This window comes from Leuciscus leuciscus (genome assembly GCF_965113295.1).
Source record: "Leuciscus leuciscus genome assembly, chromosome: 19".
In the NCBI taxonomy this organism is placed as follows: Eukaryota; Metazoa; Chordata; class Actinopteri; order Cypriniformes; family Leuciscidae; genus Leuciscus; species Leuciscus leuciscus.
Window position 1 is genome coordinate 12,277,562 of NC_138743.1, and position 21,038 is coordinate 12,298,599.

At 43.0% G+C, this 21,038-nt stretch overlaps 1 protein-coding gene across 2 annotated transcripts in view; it reads left to right on the plus strand.

The window, feature by feature from the left end:
- The window catches only part of adgrf8 (adhesion G protein-coupled receptor F8), a 66,898-nt gene that overhangs the window by 21,407 nt on the left and 24,453 nt on the right, over positions 1-21,038 (plus strand). For both annotated transcript variants that reach the window (XM_082148147.1, XM_082148148.1), the window contains exon 16: positions 20,615-20,761. In XM_082148147.1, the coding sequence (XP_082004273.1) occupies positions 20,615-20,761 (147 nt within the window). The remainder of the gene's footprint in view (positions 1-20,614; positions 20,762-21,038) is intronic.

Genomic DNA, 21,038 nt, shown 5'->3' on the forward strand with positions numbered 1-21,038 from the left:
GCAACCAAATAGAGTACCCTAGCAACCAAAATCCAAAGAGGGATATTATCCATTCTGAATTTCACAGAGGCATGGGAGTTGGTTTATATCATTCATAGTGACAAGAAGCCTTTGGAGTTTTATCATTGGCAGCTGCCTAGCAACTCCATAGCAACCAAACAGAGTACCCTAGCAACTATTTTACAAGACCTACATCTCTGCATCAGAATATTGTATAGAGATGGGGGTTGGCTCATTAGTTTAGGTTGGAAAACAGTCTGTAAATATCACCATGGTAACTGTGTATTCACACCCTAGCAACCATTTAGAGCCACCTAGCAACCATATTGCAACATATAGAAGCCATATTTTAGCTCCACAACATCGTACAGACATGGTTGTTGGCTCGTATGCAATCATGTACAACACCCTAGCAACCGAGTGGCGAGTTTTGCCACTGCAAGCACCACTTCACATTTTCTTCAGGAAATGTACATTCTAGTGTTGTGATTACTATTCACCTAGACAAAACTTCGGCACGTAACTCGCCCCACACCGTTTGTCACAGACCCATGAATGAGGTGTCAAATCGACCGGTTTATTGAGGAGAGGTGTGCTATGACTTTTATAAGAGATCGGGTGTAAGATGTTCGTCTGGCGGGCGAAAAATTTGCCGAAAAATGTCCCATAGACTTAACATTGGCACAAAATTTGCAAAATCTTATCTTTGGCTCTGAAGGTCATAGAGCCTTGGATTTGGGCTCTTTTGATTTGTCCTATCAAGCAGCCAATAAGTAGTGACATAACAACTTCATAGCCACGCCCTAGCAACCAGTTACAGGCCCCTAGCAACCACTGAACAACATTTACAAGCCATATCTCAGCAACAAAACATTGTAAAAACACAGAGTTGGGCATTTTTTGACGCAGACTTGCAAATACTCTATATATATTACCCCATAAACTGTATAAACAAACCTTAGCAACCATTTGGAGTACCCCAGCAACCGTACAAACACATGAATGAGCTATATCTCAGCACCAGAACATCGTATAGACATGGGGGTGTGCTTGTTTGATTCGGTTGGGAAACCAGTCTGTAAATATCATCATGGTAACTGTGTATTCACACCCTAGCAACCATTTAGAGCCAACTAGCAACCATATTGCAACATATAGAAGCCATATTTCAGCTCCACAACATCGTACAGACATGGTTGTTGGCTCGTATGCAATCATGTACAACACCCTAGCAACCGAGTGGCGAGTTTTGCCACTGCAAGCACCACTTCACATTTTCTTCAGGAAATGTACATTCTAGTTAGTGGTGCTTTTTTAAAGCAACACTATTGTTATTGTTAATACTTATTATACACAAAGTTTGGCGCGTAACTTGCCCCGCACCGTTTGTCACAGACCCCTGATTGAGGTGTCAAATCGACCAGCTCATTGAGGAGAGGTGTGCTATGACTTTTCTAAGCGATTGGGTGTACGATGTTCGCACAGCGGGCAAAAAAGCGGCCAAAAAAGTCCCATTGACTTAACATTGGGCATTCTAAAAAAATTCAAATCCAAACCGACGTTTTCACACACACAGACACAAAGGGCCTGACACCCCTGCGATTCTCTCCCTCTCTCTCTCCCTCAGAGGATTTATATTATCAAGCAACCAATAAGTAATGGCCTAAAATCCTCATAGCCACACCCTAGCAACCAGTTACAGCACCCTAGCAACCACTAAGAGCTCCCTAGCAACCACCCTAAACCAATAAAACATTTTTTTTTTTTTTTTTTTTTAAGCAATATCACACTCGTAGCCTTGCGATATTGCTCCATGCTTGTGCCTATTCGGCCATAGGCACGAATTAAAGATTTTAAGAACTCTATAAAAACTTCATAGTAACCATCTTTGACAACTACTAACCACCTAGTAACACCATAGCAACTACCAAAAATACCTTAGCAACCACCCTGAACACCCTAGCAACATAGAAATGCTCTAGTAACCACCAAAAATACCCTAGCAACCGCCCAGAACACCCTAGCAACTGCCTAGTAACCAGCCAGAGCACCTAGCAACTGCCTAGCAACCACCCAGAACACCCTAGCAACTTCCTAGCAATGCCCTAGCATCCACCCAGAATACCATAGCAACTGCCTAGCAACACCATAGCAACCACCCAGAACACCCTAGCAACCACCTAGCAACGCCCTAGCAACCACCAAGAATACCATAGCAACTGCCTAGCAACCACTAATAATACCCTAGCAACTGCCTAGCAACCAACCAGAACACCCTAGCAACCACCTGGCAACAGCATCTTGCTAAAAACATGCTAGCAAAATGCTAATCAAGCTAGCATCATGCTAGAATCATGCTAATCAAGCTAGCAAAATGCCAGCAACATGCTAATCATGTTAGCATCTAGCTAAAAACATGCTAGCAAAATGCTAATCATGCTAGCATCAAGCTACCAACATGCTAATCAAGCTAGCATCATGCTAGCAACATGCTAATCAAGCTAGCATCATGCTAGCATCATGCTAATAAAGCTAGCAACATGCTAATAATGCTAGCATTATGCTACCAACATTCTAATCAAGCTAGCAACATTCTAATCAAGCTAGCATAATGCTAGCAACATGCTAATCAAGCTAGCATCATGCTACAAACATGCTAATCAAGCTAGCATAATGCTAGCAACATGCTAATCATGTTAGCATCTAGCTAAAAACATGCTAGCAAAATGCTAATCATGCTAACATCTTGTTAAAAGCATGCTAGCAACATGCTAATCATGCTAGCATCATGCTACCAACATGCTAATCATGTTAACAACATGCTAATCATGCTAGCATCATTTTAACAACATGTTAATCATAGTAAATCATGCTGGAATGTGGTAAATCGTAGTAAATCATCTTAGAAACATGGTAAATCGTGGTAAATAATGCTAAAACGTGGTATATCATGGTATCACAACATGTTAATTGTGTTAACATCTGCCCAGTGGCGAGTTTTGCCACTGCAAGCACCACTTCACATTTTCTTCAGGAAATGTACATTCTAGTGTTGTGATTACTATTCACCTAGACTAAACTTCGGCGCGTAACTCGCCCCACACCGTTTGTCACAGACCCCTGAATGAGGTGTCAAATCGACCGGTTTATTGAGGAGAGGTGTGCTATGACTTTTATAAGCGATCGGGTGTAAGATGTTCGTCTGGCGGGTGAAAAATTAGCCGAAAAATGTCCCATAGACTTAACATAGGCACAAAATTTGAAAAATCTTTTCTTTGGCTCAGAAGGTCATAGAGGCTTGGGGTTGGGCTCTTTTGATTCGTCCTATCAAGCAGCCAATAAGTAGTGACATAACAACTTCATTGCCACGCCCTAGCAACCAGTTACAGGCCCCTAGCAACCATTGAACAACCTGTATAAGCCATATCACAGTAACAAAACATTGTAAAAACACAGAGTTGGGCATTTTTTGACCCAGACCTGCAAATATTCTTTAAATATTACCCCATAAACTGTATAAACAAACCTTAGCAACCATTTGGAGTACCCTAGCAACCGTACAAACACATGAATGAGCTATATCTCAGCTCCACAACATCGTACAGACATGGTTGTTGGCTCGTATGCAATCATGTACAACACCCTAGCATCCGAGAGGCAAATTTTGCCACTGCAAGCACCACTTCACATTTTCTTCAGGAAATGTACATTCTAGTTATTATTATTCTTCTTACTAAAACTGTTGACTCAAACTCGCCCTAGAGCTTTAACTCTACATACTTCAAACTCGGCTCAGACACTCAAACTGATCTGCAGCTATATGCTATATCTTTTCAGACTGATCGGACTTACGGTTTTCCTACAAATGACGATCAAAACTCGGAAAAACTCCCATTGACTTAACATTGGGCATTCTAAAAAAATTCAAACTCACCAACCGACAAAAATTCAAATCTAAATCCCTTGAAAACTAAATCAAACTGCCATTCTATATATATTAGCCAATGAAACTCATTTAAACTAATAAACTCTAATCTCATACACTTATAAACTAATTAACTTAAATTTAATAACTAATTAACTAATAAACTCATGAATTCATATACTTATGAACTCTTAAACTCATAAATTAATAAACTCTGAACTCAACTCATTTAAACTTATAAACTCTAAACTCAAAAACTTGTACACTTATAAACTCATCAATTTATACACTTATAAACTCTAAACTCATAAACTCTGAGTGTGTGTGTGTGTGTGTGTGTGTGTGTGTGTGTGTGTGTGTGTATCTATCTATCTACCGCTCTGAATACCATAGCAACCACCCAGAACACCCTAGCAACCACCTAGCAACCACCCAGAACACCCTAGCAACCACCCAAAAGACCCTAGCAACCACCCAAAATATCCTAGCAACCACCCAGAACACCCTAGCAACCACCTAGCAACCACCCAAAACACCCTAGCAACCACCCAAAAGACCCTAGCAACCACCCAAAATACCCTAGAAACCACCCAAAATACCCTAGCAACCACCCAAAAGACCCTAGCAACCACCCAAAAGACCCTAGCAACCACCCAAAATACCCTAGAAACCGCCTAGCAACCACCCAAAAGACCCTAGCAACCACCCAAAATACCCTAGCAACCACCCAAAAGACCCTAGCAACCACCCAAAATACCCTAGCAACACCATAGCAACCACACAAAACATCCTAGTAACCACCCATAACACCCTAGCAACCGCCTAGCAACCACCCAGAACACCCTAGCAACCACCCAAAAGACCCTAGCAACCACCCAAAAGACCCTAGTAACCACTCATAACACCCTAGCAACCGCCTAGCAACCACCCAGAACACCCTAGCAACCACCCAGAATACCCTAGCAACCACCCAGAACACCCTAGCAACCGCCTAGCAACCACCCAAAAGACCCTAGCAACCACCCAAAATACCCTAGCAACCACCCAAAATACCCTAGCAACCGCCTAGCAACCACCCAAAAGACCCTAGCAACCACCCTAAATATCCTAGCAACCGCATAGCAACCACCCAGAATACCCTAGCAACCACCCAAAACACCCTAGCAACCACCCAGAACAACCTAGCAACCGCCTAGCAACCACCCAAAACACCATAGCAACCACCCAAAATAGCCTAGCAACCACCCAAAATACCCTAGCAACCACCCAGAATACCCTAGCAACCACCCAAAATACCCTAGCAACCGCCTAGCAACCACCCAAAATACCCTAGCAACACCATAGCAACCACACAAAACATCCTAGTAACCACCCATAACACCCTAGCAACCGCCTAGCAACCACCCAGAACACCCTAGCAACCACCCAAAAGACCCTAGCAACCACCCAAAAGACCCTAGCAACCGCCTAGCAACCACCCAGAATACCCTAGCAACCACCCAAAACACCCTAGCAACCACCCAGAACACCCTAGCAACCGCCTAGCAACCACCCAGAATACCCTAGCAACCACCCAAAACACCCTAGCAACCACCCAGAACACCATAGCAACCGCCTAGCAACCACCCAAAAGACCCTAGCAACCGCCTAGCAACCACCCAGAATACCCTAGCAACCACCCAAAACACCCTAGCAACCACCCAAAAGACCCTAGCAACCGCCTAGCAACCACCCAAAAGACCCTAGCAACCACCCAAAACACCCTAGCAACCGCCTAGCAACCACCCAAAAGACCCTAGCAACCACCCAGAACACCCTAGCAACCGCCTAGCAACCACCCAAAATACCCTAGCAACCACCTAGCAACCACCCAAAAGACCCTAGCAACCACCCAGGACACCCTAGCAACCACCTAGCAACCACCCAGAAAACCCTAGCAACCTCCCAAAATACCCTAGCAACACCATAGCAACACCATAGCAACATCCTAGCAACCGCCTAGCAAAAAACGTTCTGGTCCAAACTTTCTCAAGCCAACTTAAAGTTTGTCTCGACGAACTTTCGCATCTAGTTAAGTTGGCTTGAGAAAGCCAACATATTGAAATCCTATTTAAACTTATTATTATTATTCTTCTTACTAAAACTGTTGACTCAAACTCGCCCTAGAGCTTTAACTCTACATACTTCAAACTCGGCTCAGACACTCAAACTGATCTGCAGCTATATGCTATATCTTTTCAGACTGATCGGACTTACGGTTTTCCTACAAATGACGATCAAAACTCGGAAAAACTCCCATTGACTTAACATTGGGCATTCTAAAAAAATTCAAACTCACCAACCGACAAAAATTTAAATCTAAATCCCTTGAAAACGAATTCAAACTGCCATTCTATATATATTAGCCAATGAAACTCATTTAAACTAAAAAACTCTAATCTCATACACTTATAAACTAATTAACTTAAATTTAATAACTAATTAACTAATAAACTCATGAATTCATAGACTTATGAACTCTTAAACTCATAAATTAATAAACTCTGAACTCTAAACTCATTTAAACTTATAAACTCTAAACTCAAAAACTTGTACACTTATAAACTCATCAATTTATACACTTATAAACTCTAAACTCATAAACTCTGAGTGTGTGTGTGTGTGTGTGTGTGTGTGTGTGTATCTATCTATCTACCGCTCTGAATACCATAGCAACCACCCAGAACACCCTAGCAACCACCCAAAAGACCCTAGCAACCACCCAAAATATCCTAGCAACCACCCAGAACACCCTAGCAACCACCTAGCAACCACCCAAAACACCCTAGCAACCACCCAAAACACCCTAGCAACCACCCAAAAGACCCTAGCAACCACCCAAAATACCCTAGCAACACCATAGCAACCACACAAAACATCCTAGTAACCACCCATAACACCCTAGCAACCACCTAGCAACCACCCAGAACACCCTAGCAACCACCCAAAAGACCCTAGCAACCACCCAAAATATCCTAGCAACCACCCAGAACACCCTAGCAACCACCTAGCAACCACCCAAAACACCCTAGCAACCACCCAAAAGACCCTAGCAACCACCCAAAATACCCTAGCAACACCATAGCAACCACACAAAACATCCTAGTAACCACCCATAACACCCTAGCAACCGCCTAGCAACCACCCAGAACACCCTAGCAACCACCCAAAACACCCTAGCAACCACCCAAAATACCCTAGCAACACCATAGCAACCACACAAAACATCCTAGTAACCACCCATAACACCCTAGCAACCACCCAGAACACCCTAGCAACCACCCAAAAGACCCTAGCAACCACCCAAAAGACCCTAGCAACCGCCTAGCAACCACCCAGAATACCCTAGCAACCACCCAAAACACCCTAGCAACCACCCAGAACACCCTAGCAACCGCCTAGCAACCACCCAGAATACCCTAGCAACCACCCAAAACACCCTAGCAACCACCCAGAACACCATAGCAACCGCCTAGCAACCACCCAAAAGACCCTAGCAACCGCCCAGAATACCCTAGCAACCACCCAAAAAACCCTAGCAACCACCCATAACACCCTAGCAACCGCCTAGCAACCACCCAAAAGACCCTAGCAACCACCCAGGACACCCTAGCAACCACCTAGCAACCACCCAGAACACCCTAGCAACCTCCCAAAATACCCTAGGAACACCATAGCAACCACCCATAAAATCCTAGCAACCGCCTAGCAAAAAACGTTCTGGTCCAAACTTTCTCAAGCCAACTTAAAGTTTGTCTCGACGAACTTTCGCATCTAGTTAAGTTGGCTTGAGAAAGCCAACATATTGAAATCCTATTTAAACTTATTATTATTATTCTTCTTACTAAAACTGTTGACTCAAACTCGCCCTAGAGCTTTAACTCTACATACTTCAAACTCGGCTCAGACACTCAAACTGATCTGCAGCTATATGCTATATCTTTTCAGACTGATCGGACTTACGGTTTTCCTACAAATGACGATCAAAACTCGGAAAAACTCCCATTGACTTAACATTGGGCATTCTAAAAAAATTCAAACTCACCAACCGACAAAAATTTAAATCTAAATCCCTTGAAAACTAATTCAAACTGCCATTCTATATATATTAGCCAATGAAACTCATTTAAACTAAAAAACTCTAATCTCATACACTTATAAACTAATTAACTTAAATTTAATAACTAATTAACTAATAAAATCATGAATTCATAGACTTATGAACTCTTAAACTCATAAATTAATAAACTCTGAACTCTAAACTCATTTAAACTTATAAACTCTAAACTCAAAAACTTGTACACTTATAAACTCATCAATTTATACACTTATAAACTCTAAACTCATAAACTCTGAGTGTGTGTGTGTGTGTGTGTGTGTGTGTGTGTGTGTGTGTGTGTGTGTGTGTGTGTGTGTCTGTGTCTGAGTGTCTGAGTGAGTGTGTGAGCGAGGTAGTCTGTTTGAGTGTGTGTGTGTGTGTGTGTGTGTGTGTGTGTGTGTGTGTGTGTGTATCTATCTATCTACCGCTCTGAATACCATAGCACCCACCCAGAACACCCTAGCAACCACCCAGAACACCCTAGCAACCACCCAAAAGACCCTAGCAACCACCCAAAATATCCTAGCAACCACCCAGAACACCATAGCAACCACCCAAAACACCCTAGCAACCACCCAAAATACCCTAGCAACACCATAGCAACCACACAAAACATCCTAGTAACCACCCATAACACCCTAGCAACCGCCTAGCAACCAGCCAGAACACCCTAGCAACCACCCAAAAGACCCTAGCAACCACCCAAAAGACCCTAGCAACCGCCTAGCAACCACCCAGAATACCCTAGCAACCACCCAAAACACCCTAGCAACCACCCAGAACACCCTAGCAACCGCCTAGCAACCACCCAGAATACCCAAGCAACCACCCAAAACACCCTAGCAACCACCCAGAACACCATAGCAACCGCCTAGCAACCACCCAAAAGACCCTAGCAACCGCCTAGCAACCACCCAGAATACCCTAGCAACCACCCAAAACACCCTAGCAACCACCCAAAAGACCCTAGCAACAGCCTAGCAACCACCCAAAACACCCTAGCAACCGCCTAGCAACCACCCAAAAGACCCTAGCAACCACCCAGAACACCCTAGCAACCGCCTAGCAACCACCCAAAAGACCCTAGCAACCACCCAAAAGACCCTAACAACCACCCAAAATATCCTAGCAACCACCCAGAATACCCTAGCAACCACCCAGAACACCCTAGCAACCGCCTAGCAACCACCCAAAAGACCCTAGCAACCACCTAGCAACCACCCAAAAGACCCTAGAAACCACCCAAAACACCCTAGCAACCACCTAGCAACCACCCAAAACACCCTAGCAACCGCCTAGCAACCACCCAAAAGACCCTAGCAACCACCCAGAATACCCTAGCAACCACCCAGAACACCCTAGCAACACCCTAGCAACCACCAAAAAGACCCTAGCAACCGCCTAGCAACCACCCAGAATACCCTAGCAACCACCCAGAACACCCTAGCAACACCCTAGCAACCACCAAAAAGACCCTAGCAACCGCCTAGCAACCACCCAAAAGACCCTAGCAACCACCCAAAACACCCTAGCAACCACCTAGCAACCACCCAAAAGACCCTAGCAACCACCCAGAACACCCTAGCAACCGCCTAGCAACCACCCAGAATACCTTAGCAACCGCCTAGCAACACCATAGCAACCACCCAGAACACCCTAGCAACCGCCTAGCAACACCCTAGCAACCACCCAAAATACGTTGGCAACCGCCTAGCAACACCATAACGACCACCCATAACATCCTTGCAACTGCCTAGCAAAAAACTTTCCGGTCCAAACTTTCTCAAGCCAACTTAAAGTTTGTCTCGACGAACTTTCGCATCTAGTTATTATTATTATTCTTCTGTGAATAACTGTTGACTCAAACTCGCCCTAGAGCTTTAACTCTACATACTCCAAACTCGGCTCAGACACTCAAACTGATCTGAAGTTAGTTGCTTTATCTTTTCAGACTGATCGGACTTACGGTTTTCCTACAAATGACGATCAAAACTCGGAAAAACTCCCATTGACTTAACATTGGGCATTCTAAAAAAATTCAAACTCACCAACCGACAAAAATTCAAATCTAAATCCCTTGAAAACTAAATCAAACTGCCATTCTATATATATTAGCCAATGAAACTCATTTAAACTAATAAACTCTAATCTCATACACTTATAAACTAATTAACTTAAATTTAATAACTAATTAACTAATAAACTCATGAATTCATATACTTATGAACTCTTAAACTCATAAATTAATAAACTCTGAACTCTAAACTCATTTAAACTTATAAACTCTAAACTCAAAAACTTGTACACTTATAAACTCATCAATTTATACACTTATAAACTCTAAACTCATAAACTCTGAGTGTGTGTGTGTGTGTGTGTGTGTATCTATCTATCTACCGCTCTGAATACCATAGCAACCACCCAGAACACCCTAGCAACCACCTAGCAACCACCCAAAAGACCCTAGCAACCACCCAAAATATCCTAGCAACCACACAAAACATCCTAGTAACCACCCATAACACCCTAGCAACCGCGTAGCAACCACCCAGAACACCCTAGCAAAACACCCTAGCAACCACCCAAAATATCCTAGCAACCGCCTAGCAACCACCCATAATACCCTAGCAACCACCCAAAACACCCTAGCAACCGCCTAGCAACCACCCAAAAGACCCTAGCATCCACCCAAAATACCCTAGCAACCGCCTAGCAACCACCCAAAAGACCCTAGCAACCACCCAAAATAGCCTAGCAACCACCAAAAATACCCTAGCAACCACCCAAAATACCCTAGCAACCGCCTAGCAACCACCCAGAATACCCTAGCAACCACCCAGAACACCCTAGCAACCGCCTAGCAACCACCCAAAAGACCCTAGCAACCACCCAAAAGACCCTAGCAACCGCCTAGCAACCACCCAGAATACCCTAGCAACCACCCAAAACACCCTAGCAACCACCCAGAACACCCTAGCAACCGCCTAGCAACCACCCAAAAGACCCTAGCAACCACCCAAAACACCCTAGCAACCGCCTAGCAACCACCCAAAAGACCCTAGCAACCACCCAAAACACCCTAGCAACCACCCAAAATACCCTAGCAACACCATAGCAACCACACAAAACATCCTAGTAACCACCCATAACACCCTAGCAACCGCCTAGCAACCACCCAGAACACCCTAGCAACCACCCAAAACACCCTAGCAACCACCCAAAATATCCTAGCAACCACCCAAAATATCCTAGCAACCGCCTAGCAACCACCAATAATACCCTAGCAACCACGCAAAACACCCTAGCAACCGCCTAGCAACCACCCAAAAGACCCTAGCAACCACCCAAAAGACCCTAGCAACCACCTAGCAACCATCCAAAAGACCCTAGCAACCACCCAGAACACCCTAGCAACCGCCTAGCAACCACCCAAAATACCCTAGCAACCACCTAGCAACCACCCAAAAGACCCTAGCAACCACCCAGGACACCCTAGCAACCACCTAGCAACCACCCAGAACACCCTAGCAACCTCCCAAAATACCCTAGCAACACCATAGCAACCACCCATAACATCCTAGCAACCGCCTAGCAAAAAACTTTCTGGTCCAAACTTTCTCAAGCCAACTTAAAGTTTGTCTCGACGAACTTTCGCATCTAGTTAAGTTGGCTTGAGAAAGCCAACATATTGAAATCCTATTTAAACTTATTATTATTATTAAGTTGGCTTGAGAGAGCCAACATATTGAAATCCTATTTAAACTTATTATTATTATTAATATTATTATTATTATTCTTCTGTGAAAAACTATTGACTCAAACTCGCCCTAGAGCTTTAACTCTACATACTCCAAACTCGGCTCAGACACTCAAACTGATCTGAAGTTTTATGCTATATCTTTTCAGACTGATCGGACTTACGGTTTTCCTACAAATGACGATCAAAACTCGGAAAAAGTCCCATTGACTTAACATTGGGCATTCTAAAAAAATTCAAACTCACCAACCGACAAAAATTCAAATCTAAATCCCTTGAAAACTAAATCAAACTGCCATTCTATATATATTAGCCAATGAAACTCATTTAAACTAATAAACTCTAATTTCATACACTTATAAACTAATTAACTTAAATTTAATAACTAATTAACTAATAAACTCATGAATTCATAGACTTATGAACTCTTAAACTCATAAATTAATAAACTCTGAACTCTAAACTCATTTAAACTTATAAACTCTAAACTCAAAAACTTGTACACTTATAAACTCATCAATTTATACACTTATAAACTCTAAACTCATAAACTCTGAGTGTGTGTGTGTGTGTGTGTGTGTGTGTGTGTGTGTGTGTGTGTGTGTATCTATCTATCTACCGCTCTGAATACCATAGCAACCACCCAGAACACCCTAGCAACCACCCAGAACACCCTAGCAACCACCCAAAAGACCCTAGCAACCACCCAAAATATCCTAGCAACCACCCAAAAGACCCTAGCAACCACCCAAAACACCCTAGCAACCGCCTAGCAACCACCCAAAAGACCATAGCAACCACCCAAAACACCCTAGCAACCACCCAAAACACCCTAGCAACCGCCTAGCAACCACCCAAAAGACCCTAGCAACCACCCAAAATACCCTAGCAACACCATAGCAACCACACAAAACATCCTAGTAACCACCCAAAACACCCTAGCAACCGCCTAGCAACCACCCAAAAGACCCTAGCAACCACCCAAAACACCCTAGCAACCGCCTAGCAACCACCCAAAAGACCATAGCAACCACCCAAAACACCCTAGCAACCACCCAAAACACCCTAGCAACTGCCTAGCAACCACCCAAAAGACCCTAGCAACCACCCAAAAGACCCTAGCAACCACCCAAAATACCCTAGCAACACCATAGCAACCACACAAAACATCCTAGTAACCACCCAAAACACCCTAGCAACCGCCTAGCAACCACCCAAAAGACCCTAGCAACCACCCAAAATACCCTAGCAACACCATAGCAACCACACAAAACATCCTAGTAACCACCCATAACACCCTAGCAACCGCCTAGCAACCACCCAGAACACCCTAGCAACCACCCAAAACACCCTAGCAACCACCCAAAATATCCTAGCAACCGCCTAGCAACCACCCAGAATACCCTAGCAACCACCCAAAACACCCTAGCAACCACCCAAAACACCCTAGCAACCGCCTAGCAACCACCCAAAAGACCCTAGCAACCACCCAGAATACCATAGCAACCACCCAAAATACCCTAGAAACCGCCTAGCAACCACCCAAAAGACCCTAGCAACCACCCAAAATAGCCTAGCAACCACCCAGAATACCCTAGCAACCACCCAAAATACCCTAGCAACCACCCAGAACACCCTAGCAACCGCCTAGCAACCACCCAAAATACCCTAGCAACCACCCAAAATACCCTAGCAACCACCCAGGACACCCTAGCAACCACCTAACAACCACCCAGAACACCCTAGCAACCTCCCAAAATACCCTAGCAACACCATAGCAACACCATAGCAACATCCTAGCAACCGCCTAGCAAAAAACGTTCTGGTCCAAACTTTCTCAAGCCAACTTAAAGTTTGTCTCGACGTACTTTCGCATCTAGTTATTATTATTCTTCTTACTAAAACTGTTGACTCAAACTCGCCCTAGAGCTTTAACTCTACATACTTCAAACTCGGCTCAGACACTCAAACTGATCTGCAGCTATATGCTATATCTTTTCAGACTGATCGGACTTATGGTTTTCCTACAAATGACGATCAAAACTCGGAAAAACTCCCATTGACTTAACATTGGGCATTCTAAAAAAATTCAAACTCACCAACCGACAAAAATTCAAATCTAAATCCCTTGAAAACTAAACCAAACTGCCATTCTATATATATTAGCCAATGAAACTCATTTAAACTAAAAAAACTCTAATCTCATACACTTATAAACTAATTAACTTAAATTTAATAACTAATTAACTAATAAACTCATGAATTCATAGACTTATGAACTCTTAAACTCATAAATTAATAAACTCTGAACTCTAAACTCATTTAAACTTATAAACTCTAAACTCAAAAACTTGTACACTTATAAACTCATCAATTTATACACTTATAAACTCTAAACTCATAAACTCTGAGTGTGTGTGTGTGTGTGTGTGTGTGTGTGTGTGTGTGTGTGTGTGTGTGTGTCTGAGTGTCTGAGTGAGTGTGTGAGCGAGGTAGTCTGTTTGAGTGTGTGTGTGTGTGTGTGTGTGTGTGTGTGTATCTATCTATCTACCGCTCAGAATACCATAGCAACCACCCAGAACACCCTAGCAACCACCCAGAACACCCTAGCAACCACCCAAAAGACCCTAGCAACACCATAGCAACCACACAAAACATCCTAGTAACCACCCATAACACCCTAGCAACCGCCTAGCAACCACCCAGAACACCCTAGCAACCACCCAAAAGACCCTAGCAACCACCCAAAAGACCCTAGCAACCGCCTAGCAACCACCCAGAATACCCTAGCAACCACCCAAAACACCCTAGCAACCACCCAAAACACCCTAGCAACCGCCTAGCAACCACCCAGAATACCCTAGCAACCACCCAAAACACCCTAGCAACCACCCAGAACACCCTAGCAACCGCCTAGCAACCACCCAGAATACCCTAGCAACCACCCAAAACACCCTAGCAACCGCCTAGCAACCACCCAGAATACCCTAGCAACCACCCAAAACACCCTAGCAACCACCCAGAACACCATAGCAACCGCCTAGCAACCACCCAAAAGACCCTAGCAACCGCCTAGCAACCACCCAGAATACCCTAGCAACCACCCAAAACACCCTAGCAACCACCCAGAACACCCTAGCAACCGCCTAGCAACCACCCAGAACACCCTAGCAACCACCCAAAAGACCCTAGCAACCACCCAAAAGACCCTAGCAACCGCCTAGCAACCACCCAGAATACCCTAGCAACCACCCAAAACACCCTAGCAACCACCCAAAACACCCTAGCAACCGCCTAGCAACCACCCAGAATACCCTAGCAACCACCCAAAACACCCTAGCAACCACCCAGAACACCATAGCAACCGCCTAGCAACCACCCAAAAGACCCTAGCAACCGCCTAGCAACCACCCAGAATATCCTAGCAACCACCCAAAACACCTTAGCAACCACCCAAAAGACCCTAGCAACCGCCTAGCAACCACCCAAAACACCCTAGCAACCGCCTAGCAACCACCCAAAAGACCCTAGCAACCACCCAGAACACCCTAGCAACCGCCTTACAACCACCCAAAAGACCCTAGCAACCACCCAAAATATCCTAGCAACCACCCAGAATACCCTAGCAACCACCCAAAACACCCTAGCAACCACCCAGAACACCCTAGCAACCGCCTAGCAACCACCCAAAAGACCCTAGCAACCACCTAGCAACCACCCAAAAGACCCTAGCAACCACCCAAAACACCCTAGCAACCACCCAGAACACCCTAGCAACCGCCTAGCAACCACCCAAAAGACCCTAGCAACCACCCAGGACACCCTAGCAACCACCTAGCAACCACCCAGAACACCCTAGCAACCACCCAAAAGACCCTAGCAACCACCCAAAATATCCTAGCAACCGCCTAGCAACCACCCAGAATACCCTAGCAACCACCCAAAAAACCCTAGCAACCACCCATAACACCCTAGCAACCGCCTAGCAACCACCTAAAAGACCCTAGCAACCACCTAGCAACCACCCAAAAGACCCTAGCAACCACCCAGGACACCCTAGCAACCACCTAGCAACCACCCAGAACACCCTAGCAACCTCCCAAAATACCCTAGGAACACCATAGCAACCACCCATAAAATCCTAGCAACCGCCTAGCAAAAAACGTTCTGCTCCAAACTTTCTCAAGCCAACTTAAAGTTTGTCTCGACGAACTTTCGCATCTAGTTATTATTATTATTCTTCTTACTAAAACTGTTGACTCAAACTCGCCCTAGAGCTTTAACTCTACATACTCCAAACTTGGCTCAGACACTCAAACTGATCTGCAGCTATATGCTATATATTTTCAGACTGATCGGACTTACGGTTTTCCTACAAATGACGATCAAAACTCGGAAAAACTCCCATTGACTTAACATTGGGCATTCTAAAAAAATTCAAACTCACCAACCGACAAAAATTTAAATCTAAATCCCTTGAAAACTAATTCAAACTGCCATTCTATATATATTAGCCAATGAAACTCATTTAAACTAAAAAACTCTAATCTCATACACTTATAAACTAATTAACTTAAATTTAATAACTAATTAACTAATAAACTCATGAATTCATAAACTTATGAACTCTTAAACTCATAAATTAATAAACTCTGAACTCTAAACTCATTTAAACTTATAAACTCTAAACTCAAAAACTTGTACACTTATAAACTCATCAATTTATACACTTATAAACTCTAAACTCATAAACTCTGAGTGTGTGTGTGTGTGTGTGTGTGTGTGTCTGAGTGTCTGAGTGAGTGTGTGAGCGAGGTAGTCTGTTTGAGTGTGTGTGTGTGTGTGTGTGTGTGTGTGTGTGTGTATCTATCTATCTACCGCTCTGAATACCATAGCAACCACCCAGAACACCCTAGCAACCACCCAGAACACCCTAGCAACCACCCAAAAGACCCTAGCAACCACCCAAAATATCCTAGCAACCACCCAGAACACCCTAGCAACCACCTAGCAACCACCCAAAACACCCTAGAAACCACCCAAAAGACCCTAGCAACCACACAAAATACTCTAGCAACACCATAGCAACTACACAAAGCACCCTAGTAACCACCCATAACACCCTAGCAACCGCCTAGCAACCACCCAGAACACCCTAGCAACCACCCAAAACACCCTAGCAACCACCCAAAATACCCTAGCAACACCATAGCAACCACACAAAACATCCTAGTAACCACCCATAACACCCTAGCAACCGCCTAGCAACCACCCAGAACACCCTAGCAACCACCCAAAAGACCCTAGCAACCGCCTAGCAACCACCCAGAATACCCTAGCAACCACCCAAAACACCCTAGCAACCACCCAAAAGACCCTAGCAACCGCCTAGCAACCACCCAAAAGACCCTAGCAACCACCCAAAACACCCTAGCAGCCGCCTAGCAACCACCCAAAAGACCCTAGCAACCACCCAAAACACCCTAGCAACCAGCCAAAATATCCTAGCAACCACCCAGAATACCCTAGCAACCACCCAAAACACCCTAGCAACCACCCAGAACACCCTAGCAACCGCCTAGCAACCACCCAAAAGACCCTAGCAACCACCTAGCAACCACCCAAAAGACCCTAGCAACCACCCAAAACACCCTAGCAACCACCCAGAACACCCTAGCAACCGCCTAGCAACCACCCAAAAGACCCTAGCAACCACCCAGGACACCCTAGCAACCACCTAGCAACCACCCAGAACACCCTAGCAACCACCCAAAAGACCCTAACAACCACCCAAAATATCCTAGCAACCGCCTAGCAACCACCCAGAATACCCTAGCAACCACCCAAAAAACCCTAGCAACCACCCAGAACACCCTAGCAACCGCCTAGCAACCACCTAAAAGACCCTAGCAACCACCTAGCAACCACCCAAAAGACCATAGCAACCACCCAGGACACCCTAGCAACCACCTAGCAACCACCCAGAACACCCTAGCAACCTCCCAAAATACCCTAGGAACACCATAGCAACCACCCATAACATCCTAGCAACCGCCTAGCAAAAAACGTTCTGGTCCAAACTTTCTCAAGCCAACTTAAAGTTTGTCTCGACGAACTTTCGCATCTAGTTTATAAACTGTTCTGTCATACTATGCCATTGTGTTACAGTGTGTGGGTTAAATGGAACACAATATGAGTGCAAGTGTGAGGAGCGTCATGTTTGGCCCAATGACACCTGCAGGGCCTATCATGAGTGTGATGAGATTGTGGGAGGCACTTGTGGATGTATTCAAGCTCTCCCTTCAGAGGGTCCGCTTTGCCAGAGAGGTGATTCGTCGAATTTGCATTATCACGGATTTGTGATGTTGTAGTTGTTATAATAGTCTCACATATTCAGGGTTTTTTTTCTAAATATTCTATGAAAGTTTAAAATATTAAACTATTTTTCTGAAATGTGTTTCTTTTCCAGATATAAATGAATGTCAGTTCAGTCCATCTGTATGTGGTCCAAATTCCACCTGCACAAATGAAATAGGAAGTTACAATTGCTCATGTATGGATGGATTGACTGTAACAAACTCAGATCATCCCATCAGCATCAATAACACATGTAGAGGTATATTCTATAATCAGATATTTGTATAACATTGAGAGTTTTGCTCATGATTGTTATTGTTAATTTAGGCACACAAAGTGTAAGGATATATATATATATATATATATATATATATATATATATATATATATATATATATATATATATATATATATATATATATTTAAATTACATTGACCCTCACATTTTGTACGCAAACCATTATCATATCTTCCTGTAATATAGATGTGAATGAATGTCTAAAGACATCAGAGTTTTGTGGTCCAAACTCTCGTTGCACCAACTCAATTGGGAGTTACAACTGTTCCTGCTTGAGTGGGTTTACTGTAACAAATATGAATAAACCAGTCAGCATCAGTAACCCATGCAATGGTGAGCATTTAGAAAATGTATAACATGTAACTGACAGCTGGATGTCTAAACAGTTAGTTTCTATTTGTTCTACATGATTCAAAGCTTGCATGCTTGATGGATAATATCAGACTGGTACTTTTAATTGTGTTAACTGCCATGCTTTTATCATTTGTTTTATTTCTGATAATGAATGTCTCAACTCCTTGTCAGTGTGTGGCCCAAATGCTGATTTTTACAACTACGGAAACTATTCATGCTCTTGTTGGGAAGGATATAACATTACAAAGATGAATTCAACTTTTTCTGTTTGTTCTTCCAGCACCACTTTCTGAATCTGAGTATGAGATTGAAATTGATGTAAGTGTCTTTGATTTGTTGCTGGTGAACAACTTACGGATTCTCGCCAGAATTATCAACCTGCCTTTCATTCTAAGCAACAGCATCCATATCACAGATATCGACATGACTACTGGTGAGAGCAGAATGTTTCATTCATGTCAGGTGAAAATAAAACATTTGATGAAGAAATACTATTAGACTTAATTAAGCAGCTATATATAAAATAGCCTAGCTAAATTGCGCCATCTTGAGACTCAACGTGGCTTCTGAATTTAATAAAAAAAATTGTCTGAGAGAACTTCAGTTTTCTTTTAATATGAAGCACAAACCTTCTGATGAATTGCTGGACTCTCAGGAGTCCCCAGTTAAAGGAATAAAACACATATATCGCTTAGAAGAACAACAAACTGGCAAGATAAACAAATCGCTTAATAAGAGTGTAAAATAGAGAAAGACATGCACCATTGTTGCTAAACATGTTAGCTAAGTCAGTAGAGACTAATATGAAATTCTAATAATAATGTATCAGTTAATAGTGTATTATTGGTGTGGTTTGTACGTTGTACTGTAATATTTTATTAGTGGAAGATTTAAGACAAAATCCAAGTTGGATAATAAAGTATGTTAATCTCAAATCAACATTCCATGATCAGATATTTGGAAATTTGGAAAGCAAATTTCTAGTATGGAATAATGTACTGTTAGCCTGTCATTATTAGTCCTCTTCAGGGTCATATAAGGTCCTGATCAACCTGATTCTTTTTTTAATAATAAGACAAATATTAAGTTTAACCGTAATGTATAAACTGTTCTGTCATACTATGCCATTGTGTTACAGTGTGTGGGTTAAATGGAACACAATATGAGTGCAAGTGTGAGGAGCGTCATGTTTGGCCCAATGACACCTGCAGGGCCTATCATGAGTGTGATGAGATTGTGGGAGGCACTTGTGGATGTATTCAAGCTCTCCCTTCAGAGGGTCCGCTTTGCCAGAGAGGTGATTCATTGAATTTTCATAATCATGATTTTGTACTTATTATAATAGTCTCATGTATTCAGGTATTTTCTAAATACTGTTAAACATTTGACATATTAAACTATTTTTCTGAAATGTGTTTCTTTTCCAGATATAAATGAATGTCAGTTCAGTCCATCTGTATGTGGTCCAAATTCCACCTGCACAAATGAAATAGGAAATTACAATTGCTCATGTATGGATGGATTCACTGTAACAAACTCAGATCATCCCATCAGCATCAATAACACATGTAGAGGTATATTCTATAATCAGATATTTGTATAACATTGAGAGTTTTGCTCATGATTGTTATTGTTAATTTAGGCACACAAAGTGTAAGGATATATATATATATATATATATATATATATATATATATATATATATATATATATATATATATATATAAATTACATTGACCCTCACATTTTGTACGTAAACCATTATCATATCTTCCTTTAATATAGATGTTAATGAATGTCTAAAGACATCAGAGTTTTGTGGTCCAAACTCTCGTTGCACCAACTCAATTGGGAGTTACAACTGTTCCTGCTTGAGTGGGTTTACTGTAACAAATATGAATAAACCAGTCAGCATCAGTAACCCATGCAATGGTGAGCATGTAGAATATTTATAACACGTAACTGACAGCTGAATGTCTAAACAGTCAGTTTCTATTTGTTCTACATGATTCAAAGCTTGATGGATGATATCAGACTGGTACTTTTAATCCTGTTAAAGGTGCTCTAAGCGATGTCACACGTTTTTTAGGCCAATTTTTTTTTGTCACATACAGCAAACATCTCCTCACTATCCGCTAGCTGCCTGTCCCCTGAACACACTGTAAAAAAAATGCGGTCTCTGTAGACACCCCAGGCTCCACAAACGGCA